Source organism: Podarcis erhardii, assembly GCF_964252035.2.
Source record: "Podarcis erhardii genome assembly, chromosome: 9".
NCBI classification, from domain to species: domain Eukaryota; kingdom Metazoa; phylum Chordata; class Lepidosauria; order Squamata; family Lacertidae; genus Podarcis; species Podarcis erhardii.
In genome coordinates, this window is record NC_138512.1 from 80,367,504 (window position 1) to 80,379,901 (window position 12,398).

The 12,398-nt window shown below is 50.1% G+C and overlaps 1 protein-coding gene across 1 annotated transcript; it reads right to left on the reverse strand.

Annotated features, from left to right (window-relative positions):
* Positions 1-1,581: 1,581 nt before the first annotated feature.
* Positions 1,582-6,589, reverse strand: LOC309349766 (homeobox protein not2-like; the record flags this gene model as incomplete). Its single annotated transcript, XM_081876052.1, has 3 exons — positions 1,582-1,924; positions 3,594-3,802; positions 6,286-6,589. 3 exons carry the CDS (start codon positions 6,587-6,589, stop codon positions 1,757-1,759), a joined length of 681 nt encoding a protein of 226 aa, XP_081732178.1. The 3' UTR covers positions 1,582-1,756.
* Between the last annotated feature and the right edge of the window lie 5,809 nt (positions 6,590-12,398).

Consider the following 12,398-nt stretch of genomic DNA (forward strand, 5'->3'; position numbering starts at 1 on the left):
CTTTTGAAGTGCTAGGTTGGCAGGAGCTGGGGCCGAGCAATGGGAGCTCACCCCGTCGCGGGGATTCGAACCGCCGACCTTCTGATCAGCAAGCCCAAGGCTCTGTGGTTTAACCCACAGCGCCACCCGCATCCCGGTATGTGTCTAGTGAGAGATATAACCTCCATTCATGTTCACATGATGTTCCGAAGGCTTTGATGCAGCCCGTAAGTCGCACAGAAACCAATGCTAATTGTGACTTTGGCCCAGAGGGGAGAAAGAGCCCTGAGCAACATGGGCAGTCAGGTCTCGCACCCAGAACTCAGGTCTTGCTGCTGGCGTGTGCAGGACTGCTGCTGCGAATCGTAACCATGAGCGCTGCTTGGCGCAGCAGACTCCTGTGACTGTTGCCTCTGGGACAGAACAGGATTTGCATATAGAGTTTTTATTTTTCTGCTTTCCTACAAAACCAGATTTTATCGATGGCACAAGCACAAAAAACACAAGAGGGAAAAATAAATTAAATTATATCTTTTTCTACTTTAAAAAGTGCAGCTACTGCTATATAAATAAATATCGCGATTCGCGACCAGCCATTTTGCAATGTCCTGCTTTTTTAAGAAAGGAAGAGGCACAATCACTTATACCCTGAGATGGCCGAAAGGCTCTGAATCACCAGTCGGAGGAAACGGCGGAGTCGGTGGCAAACTTAGCAAGGAAGGGAATGTTAAGGGTTGCGGCTCAGTGGCAGAACATCTGCTAGCATGAAAAGGTCACGGGTTCAACTCCTGGCATTTCCAGGTATGGCTGGGAATCTTCCCCATCTCAAATCCTGGAAAGTTCCTTTCGGTCAGTGCAGACAAACCTGAGCTACATAAGGAAAATGGTTTGACCTGATGTAATGTTAATGGGCTACAATTAAACTTTGAGATATTTCAAACATTCACCAAGGTTTGCATGAAGCTCCAGGGCCAGATCTACAGTTTTTGCCCTGGAGGGCAAAGGTCAGCCCTGTTGACCTCTGCCCTGGCACCTGATTCAGGAGGCTTGGCATATAACTCAAAGCTTTGGGTGAGCAAACCAAATCCAACTGCAAGGGCTGCCCATTCACAACACCAAACTAAACTCTTTAAAATATGTGCTTTCGTGGAGAAAGAAGAGTGATATATAACTGACCTATGGAACTCACTGCCACAGGATTAATTTATACATCATTTCATGGACTCATGGAAGACAATCCTGAGACTGGATATGGGCTGGCTAGTTAAACAGAGCCTCCTTGCTCCAGTGTGTCCTGCTGACCAGCTCCCTGGCACCACATTAGTGCCCAGAAGCAGAGGCAGCGAGCAGAACGCAGTGGGTGAAATGCAGCCAAGAGTGTCCACTAGCACAAAGACTTCTGGCTGCGCAATGCAAAATCCCCTGCCTCTCTTCTCCCTGCTGCCCCCACCCAGCTCTGGTCCATGGGGTCTGGGGAATCCCCAGAACAGATTTAGGGATGCGCAGAGAGATAGAAAGTTCTGTCGCACAGCCCAAAGTCCTAGCGGAATCCCTTTGCTGAATGCCACCCGATGCAGCCAGGCAACGAGTGTGCTTGCAAAGAAAGACCACGACTGGCACCCAAAGGCCCAGACCACCCGCCTCAGTCCCCAGGTGGACCAGGCAAGGCTCTGGGGGTCTTCACAGGGGCGCCATCAAGTCCTGGCCTCCCGAGGAGGCAGGTGCCAACTCTGCTAAAATAAAATGAAAGTGGTGTCCTCGGCTGGGGCAGCAACCACTAGACTTCGATGTCCACGTCCCCCTCCTCGTTCTCGCCACTGTCCTCCTCGTCTGGCAGCCCCCGGGGGACGGGCTGCGGCCCCCCAAACTGCGAGAGCTTGGCTGCCTTCTGCTCCAGGCTCTGCTTCCGCCATTTGATCCTCCTGTTCTGGAACCAGACTTTCACCTGCAAGGCAGAAGGGCAGAAAGTGGAAGGAGGCTGAGCAAGGAACCGATCCTGCCCCGATCCCGACAGCATCAGCGTGCAAGGGTGCCCCCTGCCCGTCTGATTTGGGCTCCCTTCCACCTCGAGTCGATGGTTCTAACTCCCTCAACCGTTCCTCATCAGGCCTGGCTTCCAGGCCCTTGACCACCTGGGTCTTTCCAGGTGCCGCTGGAAAGATGCCACTTCTTAAGGGAGTCTAACAATAAAACAAGGAACAGGGTGGTGATAGGATGACTGCTGCAATCGACACAAGATCCTATCACCAAGGCAACTATCTGTAAACAAACACTAAACATCCATTAAAATGGCAATAGTAGTTTCCAAAATAGGTTTTATCTTTAACAATAGCAAACACAGTAAATAAAGTGTTCACTTGTAATAATATGTCAATGGTTCAGTGCTCATTTCTTCTTTCCCAAATAGATTTTATCTTGAATAATTGCAAACGCAGCAATAAAGAGTCCACTTGTGACATATCAGTGATTCAGAGCTCCAGTAATCCGACTTTTCGACGCTAAATGTGGGATGTGATCCATGAGAGGCAGTCAAGGACAACATTCCTTGAGATGCTAGAGAAGACATGCAAGGGAATGTTTGGTCCAGCCAGTCGAAACTTCCTGTTCCTCCTGGCTGGAGCATCCTTCCTATACAGGTGACTTAAGGTGGGCGTGACCTTACCTGTCCAGGTAACAAAAGGATGAGTCACACAGCACCCCTCTCTCTCTTTTTGACTTCCTTCTTCGTTTGACCAGCTTCTAGCTAGGACTGCTCTGCTGGCTCTCAGCTTGAAGCAGCACTGGGATTATTCCCCCATATGGGTAGATCCACATGAACATATTTGTAACTAAGTCTGCCTTCAGGGATCCAACTGTGAACTGATGTGAGTAAACTTCTTGTATTGACTTTGAATAAGATTGTGACATCTTTATTCTTTTAAGAGGGATTCAAGGGAACTTACCAGGAATGTACAATTCAATCTGAGACAGACTGAATTGTATAATACAGTGACACCTCTGGTTGCGAACAGGATCCGTTACGGACCCCGTTCACAACCTGAATGGAACGTAACCCGCGTTTGCGCATCTGCGCACATACAGGTCGCAATTTGATGCTTCTGTGCATGCATGTGACGTCATTTTGTGCATGCACGAGCGGCAAAACCCGGAAGTAACCCTTTCCAGTACTTCCGGGTCGCCGCAGGACGCAACCTGAAAACATGCAACCTGAAGCGGACGTAACAAGAGGTATGACTGTAGTGAGAGGCTCACACGAGCCTGCGACCAGCTATCTGCTGTGCATGTAAAAAGGGAATGTAAACTCTGCTAAGCAAAAGAAATTGCTAGCACAAGTTAGGAAGGATATTAATAAACAATATATCCTCTCCTGCCACCCTGAACATTCCCACACTAAAGAACTTGGTCATCAAGCTTTGTAGCAAATAATATACAAGAGAAGGCAGTATGTAAACGACTTGAAGCAGGGATACACCTGTCCCCACCTCCATGGGGAGGAGCCCAGGAAGAGGACGATGCCCTTCAGTTTAAATCTCCTTCTTAAGAGAGGGCCGGAGGGGAAGGATGCTGAGCTTGCTCCTGGCCGTGCTGTGTGTGCTGGGGGGGGCACCGCCTACCTGGGTTTCTGTGAGGTGCAGGGTGGCAGCCAGGTCCACCCTCTCGTTGCCCACCATGTACTGCTGCTTGAGGAACTCTTTCTCCAGCCGGTCCAGCTGCTCTGGCGTGAAGACGGTGCGCACCCTCTTCATCTTGCAGGGACCCCCCGACCGCCACGAAAGGGGAGCCCCCAGGGAACCAGCCAGGGCGCAGTGAGCAAACTCCAGGTCTGGAACGGCAAAGGGGGAGACATCCTCGTGACACGGGGGTCAAGGGAAAATACACCACAGGCCAGATTAGCGACTAGGCTGGGAGAAGCTGAGGGGGGGGGGAAGCAGGTCACAGAACCACAGACTTGTAGAGTTGGAAGGGCCCCCTTTTGTCATCCAGTCCAACCCCCTGCAATGAGCCTTGGCAGATGCTGGACATCCAAGCTGTGACCCACCCACATCCCCCCTGAATCACATGGCAGCAAGGAATTTGCGGCCGCCCGGTGGGATTTATTTGTCATAAAACCATTGGCAGGCCAGCTTTCATTTCTAAGCAACACCAAGGGGGCTTGCAGGACCATAAATTGGGCGACACAGAAGAAAGCGTAGCAGTGCCCAGAACTCTGCAGAGATGCTGCCAGTCAGTGCAGGGAATGCGGAGCCACGGATTTATTCTTGCACCCTCCATTCCACCTGCCAAAGAGGATGCAAATCTGCCTATGACATGACGCATATGCCAAATCTATGCCTTGGGCCCAGTCCACCTACAGTGTTGCAGAATCCCCTTGGCACCCCTGAACCTGATTTCTCTCAGGTGATCCATGGGGCTGGAGACTGGCTCCTGTGGGCATAAGGGGCATGGAGGGCGGGCCCTTCAAATAAACTGGTCCCAAAGCATTCAGGGCTTTTGAGGTTTTTCAGGGTTTGAGGATCTTTTGAGCTGAATTTGTCATGGCCTTTTAGAACAATAAACTCATTGCCTGACTTACGAGCTTGGGAAGGAATGGGCAGCCAGCACCACTGACGCAGAATCGGTGCAATTTGATCCGCCCGCCTGGACCCCAGCGCCTTCTGCAGTCCCTGGGCTGCCATTGCTGCAACCAGGAAGGCGTGCCAGAGGCCAGGTCTGCTTCCCCCCAATGAGTCCCAGTTGGGCTTTTGCTACAGTCATGGTCTCACCTGGGGGAAGCCCCATTCAATTCAATACTTTGGAGTAGACACTATTTTCAAAGCAGATTCAAGCACACACCAGCAAATGTATGTCCCGTAATTAAGAGGGTTGGGGGAACTTTTTTATTTAATCACTGCATTCCACCTTTTCCTGAAAGGAGCTCTGGGTGGTGCCAGCAGCAGACCTACATTTGGGGGGCCCTGAACCTTGAACTGTTATGGGGCCCCTTCACAACCAGAAAGACTTTAATGGGCTGGTTCCCTGACAGATCACAACACCTTCACAACAGCTGGGCTATCGACTCTCTGACTTTGGGAATGTTGAAATATATACAACAAAAAATGTGACTCAAATTGGGTTTACCAAAACTTTTAAGCAACGTGGACTAAATTCGCTTCTCAGGCCCCTCCAGGATTGGGGCCCTAACGCTTCATTTGTTTCAGAGGAGATCTGCCCTATACGTGGTCCTCCCCCTCCTCATTTAATCCGCCCAACAACCCTGTAAGGGAGGCAGTGCCGGATCGACGTATAAGCTAAACAAGCTCTAGCTTAGGGCCCCACAAAAAATTAAAGAAAAAAACCTGGATGTAAATTTCCAAAATGTAAGATAAAAAAGAAATAAAATATAACCTACATACAGCAACAGTGTTTTGTGTTGTGTAGGCTTCTATTTGTTATATACAAATGGCTTTAGATACCTATTAGGTCCATCAATTACCATGTAGCATATATTCAACACACAAAAACAGTGACAATTTGTTGTTGACAAAGGACAGCTGGACATGTAAAGGGCCCCATTACCTTCAGAAGCTGTAAAGGTAAAGGTAAAGGTACCCCTGCCCGTACGGGCCAGTCTTGCCAGACTCTAGGGTTGTGCGCTCATCTCACTCTAGAGGCCGGGAGCCAGCGCTGTCCGCAGACACTTCCGGGTCAGAAGCTGAGGGCCTCATCAAACCTCAATCCGGCCCTGAAGGGAGGTTAGGCTGAGAAAATCACTGGCCCCCAAGGTGACCCTGCAAGTGGGCAATTAACCCTGGTGTTCCAATTTGAGTCACATTTTTTGTTGTATATATTTCAACATTCCCAAAGTCAAGAGAGTCGATAGCCCAGCTGTTGTGAGGTGTTGTGATCTGTCGGGGAACCACCCCACTGGTTTGATGAGGTCCCAGTCTGACACAAACCGTTACACCACACCTGTGCCAGAAACCCCTTTCCAAAAAACCTGGACTTTTCCCCTTTCTTGCGATAAGGAAAGTGAGGGGAAATTGCCCTGGGAAGTGAGGAGGGTCGCTTGCTTTCACGCAGCCTCCTCTAACCTCGCTCCAAATCCCTCGTCGGGATGGCTGCGTAATAAGCCCCCAGAGGCTACAGGCAGGACGACTCAATGTTGAGCCTCCAGAGTCAGAGGCAGTCTACACCTGAGCACGGTCCTGAGACGACACCCCGTCGGGAAAGGCGCCCACCCACTGCCCCCCGCAAGATGCTCGCTCTTAAGCCCGTTCCCACGTGCACGCCTGCCCGCACTCCCGGGGTCCCCTTCCCGGCTCTCACCTGGCCTCCTGCAGCCGGTCGGGGCGCACTGGCTGGGTTGCAGCGGGAGCAGCGCGGGGGTCCTCTCGCCCAAGCAGACGGCAGGGACCGGCAGGAACCGGAGGGCGCAGCCGAAGCGCAGCGCGCCCGGGGAGGCGGCGGCGGCCCAGACGCTGGCTCCCGGCGCGCTCCGACGGGGCGGCTCCGGCTTGGCCAGCAGCGACTCGATGTCGAAGCGGCTCCGCGGCGGAGGCGCCGGGTCCCGGGTAGCCTCGACGGCCGGCTCTCCCAGCGCCGAGAAGAGCAGCGGCCGGCTCTGCAACATGCTGGCGACGGGGCGGGCCGGAGAGGTGGCCCAGCCGCGGGCGACGGGGGCTTTATAGGGCGCGCCCCGTCCAGCCCGGAGGGCGTGGCCCGGGCCGGGGATGAAGCCTCCGGGGGCCGCGCCGTCGAGGAACCCGCCTCCCTCGGTTGCTCCCTGCCGCGCCGTCGGGCTTGGCTTGCTCGCTTCGACGGGGCGGTCGGAGGAGACGCCTCGGGCGCGCAAATCCGGCAGCAGACCGAGGCCCCCGACAGACCCCATCTCTCCGTCCCGACGGCGACCCTGTCGGCACTGTTGCTTCTCCCGGCCCTCCGCTGCCCCGTCCTTTCTCGGACGGGCAGCCGCTAGACTGTAGGCTCCGTGGGGCAGGGACCTGCTTCCCCTTCGCCAGCCCCCCAGAAGCGAGTCAGGAAGGGAGGGCTGTCGTCTGGATGTTGTGGTTGCCGCGTCCCGTGTTGCAAAGCTTGCACTCACGGCATGCATTTCCGTGGGTCTACTTCGAGGAAGCGCTGCCGGAGTTGCCCTGTAAAGGGCCTTGCGCCCCGTGGCACCCCCAGAACGAGGGCCGGGACCAGAGCAGTCGGCCTTTGAGTGCTAACTGCACCCACCTGGCTGGCACCCGGCACCCTGGTTGCTTTTCCTAGAATCACGGAATTGCAGAGACGGAAGGGGCTCTAAGGGTCATCTAGTCCAACCCCCTGCAAGGCAGGAATCACAAGGAAAGCATGCAGGCGCTGCGCTCTAGTCCGGATTTTGTAAGGGCCCAAAGTGTAATAATAATAATAATAATAATAATTTATTATTTATACCCCACGCATCTGACTGGGTTTCCCCAGACACTCTGGGCGGCTTCCAACTGAATATTAAAAACAATACAGCACCAGACATTAAAAACTTCCCTAAACAGGGCCGCCTTCGGTTGTCTTTTAAAAGTAAAATAGTTGTTTATTGCCTTGACATCTGCTGTAGGTGTTCTGAGGCTGTTGAGAGGTGATTCAGACTTGTTGGTTGGGGGTGTTACTGTTTTATTTTTGTTCTAATTTATATTACGCATTTTGTGTTTTCTATATTGTAATTTTAGGTGGTGGACCTCCCTGAGATCTGTGAATGAAGGACAGTACAACACATTAAATAAATAATAAATATCCACGTTTCTTGCCATCCTCTTTGGTCTTGGCCACCCCAGTGACGTCCTTGTTGGCAATTTAGGAATATTGGAGACAAATGAGCAAAAACAACTGAGGTCACAAAAACGGTTATTAAGGTGTCAACACCGACAGCTTGTTTTCCACAATGGGCCAGGACATTTTTCCTTGAGGGCAATGTAGCCTTTTTAAAGCCTCTGGCTAGGCTGAATAGGGCTTACTCTCAAGTAAACGTACCCAGAACTGCAAGGCAGGTGGTGCAATGCTATATCTAGTTATTCAAATTTTTGTCTCTTTGCATTCAGTGGGGTTTCCTACTCCTGGGGAATTGTGCACTGACTTGCAACTTTAAATGCTGGTGTGATCACACAGAAATAAGTTTCATAACCTGGTTGGTTTTTAGGGTGATTTACACCAAGGACTGATATGCTCAAAGAAGCATTCCACTACCTTGTTAAGACACATAACTAAAGCTTTGCAGTGCATCAGGGAAAAACAAAAACCTGATCTCTGTTTGCCAATTAGCCATTTAACATTTGAGAATTGCAGGCATCAATGGCCTATCAGCAGAATTTCAAGGTTTTAGATCTGCATAGTGATCCTATTAAAGAGTCAGCTAATGGAAAAGGGATTGCGGGAAGATAATGAATGGAGGTTGGATTAAGGAGGGCGGGGGGGGGGGGCTGGCGCAGCTCCCCAAATAGGGCCCCTCATTCCCACAAAAAGGAACACATGGAAAACAGCCCCACAAAATGAGACGGGCGGTATTTTAAATACTCGCAGGTTTATTAGTGCACAAGCTTTGATGCGCGGCAAAAATACTGTGCAGTTTCACATTCAAAACTCAATGCATAAGTAGTTTTGCTCCCCTCCAGCGTTGGGCCAGTCACCCAACTCCCACCCTATCCTACCTCACAAGGCTGTTGGGAAGATAGAGGAGGTTGGTAGGAATGGCTGCAAGGTTCTTCATTCTTTTTTGCTTTTGAGGTCAGTTTTTCTTTTAATCGCTCAGTAACAAAACCTAGCAGCAGCCGCAAAATTAAAAGACGCCTGCTTCTTGGGGAGAAAAACAATGACAAACCTAGGCAGCATCTTAAAAAGCAGAGACATCACCTTGCCAACAAAGGTCCGTATAGTTAAAGCTATGGTTTTCCCAGTAGTGATGTATGGAAGTGAGAGCTGGACCATCAAGAAGGCTGATCGCCGAAGAATTGATGCTTTTGAATTATGGTGCTGGAGGAGACTCTTGAGAGTCCCATGGACTGCAAGAAGATCTAACCTATCCATTCTTCAGGAAATCAGCCCTGAGTGCTCCCTGGAAGGACAGATCGTGAAGCTGAGGCTCCAATACTTTGGCCACCTCATGAGAAGAGAAGACTCCCTGGAAAAGACCCTGATGTTGGGAAAGATGGAGGGCACAAGGAGAAGGGGACAGCAGAGGATGAGATGGTGGGACAGTGTACTCGAAGAGACCAGCATGAGTTTGACCAAACTGCGGGAGGCAGTGGAAGACAGGAGTGCAAGGCGTGCTCTGGTCCAGGGGGTCACGAAGAAGCGGACACGACTAAACAACTAAACAACAACAACAAAACCTAACCTATAGAACCTCTCCCACTTTTCTGTGTGGGAATAGCATAACCACTGAGGGAACTAAGAGGGTTTTTTAATGGTTATGGAGCAATCTGACAAACAAATGAGTTGTGTTATGTTGTTTGGTCTTATGCCCCATTTTGTAAACATAGTGGGCTGTCGGTACTGTATTTAAGTTCAGAACCATTTTGTCCCTTAAAAGGAACCCAGGGCTGCCCATACTCAACTGGGAGTAAGGCCCATTAAACCTCAGACACCCCCATTTGGTCCTGCCCTGGGAAGATGCACCAGGTTCCCCCAAGCTGCTACCAACCCAGAGAAGTGCTGGATTTTACCCCACGTTCTGCAGCGTTCCTGGAAAACAGCAGTAACATTGCGTGGGGTTATTTATTATTCTTTATTTATTTATATACAACTTCATGCAAGCCACATTTTACAATCAATACAGAACAACAAACCCCTGTGTTGCAAACTTAACACAACGAACAACACAAGCAACACGCTGACCGGTATACTAGATAGATAGATAGCACCGCAATTCTTATTGCATAATATACATGTTTTAGTACAACAAAAACAACAACAAAATGTGTACACTTGTAAATTCTCTAAGATATTTGAAATCAAATGAAGACACGTCTGTTGATCTTTTAAAGTCTGTAGAAGTATAATAAGTCTATAGCTGAAAGAAAGTAATAGATGCTGTCCTGTGGGCTGAGCGGTAAAACTTTTTAGGCGTTCAGGTGCGGAAGTAGTAGGTGAACAACAACGCAGGACAGTGATCCCGGATAATCTGACTGTTTTGCTGGAATCTTCTTCAGCACAACCCATAGATTAGGAAAATGCACAAGTAAATGAAAGGAGCAGAACTTTGGGATCCCCTTGATCTCTCTCACACACCCAGTTTCCATGCAAAAGATGTCCCAACCACAATAGCAACCTCAGGCGATGGCTTGGAGCACCAATAGTTATTTTAGGGGTGCCAGGGACCCCTGCCCTGACCCGAGATGTGCCCCACATCCCAACGGTCTTCCAGAATGTTTCTTCTAGGTCACAAGGTGCAGGGGCTGGGAGGCTGCGGAAATGCCCTGGAAAACGACCCCCCCCCCACAAACACACACCCTGCGAGGACATCTTTATCCTCCTGGCCGTTGAGGGCACCTGTTCCCTGCCCCTTCTCCGTGGGGAGTCTGGGGGGCCAGAGGATGGAGAGAAAGGGGGGCAGGCTAGGTGTGAAATTTCTCATGGGCCAAGAAGGTGGATGCTACCAGCTGGGTGCCTCGCTGGGGGGGGGAAGCAAAGGCGAAATCTGGGATGGGGGAAACATTCTTGGGGGGGGGACTGCGCAATGGGGAGGTGGGCCAAAATAGGGCTTTGTACAGGGCCGGGGATTGTAAAATGCTCTCTTCTCCTTTCCTCAATGGGGAACAAGACCCCGCTCCATCTAATAGTCATTAGCATCAATTAGAAGCGTTTGAAGTGGCCTGAGCATCTTTGGCTTCCTGCAGCAAAACAGAGCTCCTTTCAGGCGTCCCATCACCATAACATCTGGAGCCAGGAGAGGCAGCTTCCTTGGTCCTCGGAGCCCCTTTCATCTCTTGTCAAGGTGCCTGGAATGTTAATGCGCCCCTATTCTTTCGGCTGAACCACCAGGAAATGCTTTTCACTCCTGGACACTTTGCTGGGGGGGGGGGGAGAGTTGTTGTTTATAAAAAGCGGGGCTTCTTGCTTGAAGGTCTCCTCTCCAAAAGGAGGAGAATGAAGGGGGACAGGCTCTCCCCCTTCCTTCCTTCAAGGTGGGGTGGGGTGGGGGCAGGCCTGGCCCCCCTCCTGCGGCAAGACAAGCCCCCCTGGGTCTCTGCCCCATCTCTCCAGCGCAGGTGGCCCAGCTTGCTGGCTCCTGTGAGATTTCCCACATCGTTACCAGGGGGTGAAAATCCCCAGCTTTTTAAAAAGGACACATTAGCCAAGCACACAACACTAATTTGAGGGGGGGCTGCTCATCAATCAGGCCAGGAGGGAGAACCTTTGGCTGGTATTGGGGGCCAGGAGTCGCTTTCAGCCCCTAGATATCTCTCCAGCCCAATAAAGCAAAGTTTGAAAGTTTAACAGCAGCAGACCTGAATATACCTCCCCATAAGGTCTCTTTCCCCCCAGCTGGCCCAATACAGCCTTGGGGACTGACAGACAGTATATTTAAAAAACAATATTAATATCCCAGCTCAGTCACTGAGATCACCTGCAGGAGCCTCCTTAGTCATTGCCTGAGTTGGTGTGGCTCATTTGACAACAATGAGAAGCTGGGCCGTTCCTGCTATAGGCCCAGTCCCTTGGAACTTTCTGCCACTGGAGATTCAGCAGGCATCCTTCTGTGCCAATGTTTACAGGCCTGCTGAAAGCTTTTCTATCCCGCCAGGCCATTGCAGGTGATTAAGAGTACATCCTCCACCATGATTAATTGATGTCTGATTTTACTTTCTTTAATTCTTGCTATTGTCTTGCTTCATGCATTTTTTCTAAACCACTTTGATCATTTTCTATGAAATAGTAGCTTATGAATAGTTTTTAATGAATTTTATCCAATTCATTCATATTGTGTATCTGAAGAAGTGTGCATGCACACGAAAGCTTATACCCAGAACAAAGTTAGTTGGTCTCTAAGGTGCTACTGGACAATTTTTTAATTTTTAAAATTTATTTTGAACGCGTCAGACCAACACGGCTACCTACCTGAATCTATTAATCTACCTTTTCAACATTTTCAGCCAATGAATGAAGCCATAACTTTTTTTTGGTTTTCATATCATTATAGAATCATAAAGACAAATGCTCAATAGCAAGAACGATTCCTAATCTATCTGACCAAAGGCAGGCTGTACAAAATCTAAACTTATTAAATAATAGCACCCAATCTAAGATCATGACATCCATATTTCTCTAGACGGCGCTGGGAGAGAGACCTGTAAATCTGAAACTATATGAAATAAAATCTCACCGCACTGAGTAGAAAGGACCAGAATTTATTTATTTATAAAAATATTTGTATACCACTGTGCCATAAAAAAATGAAAGTGGTT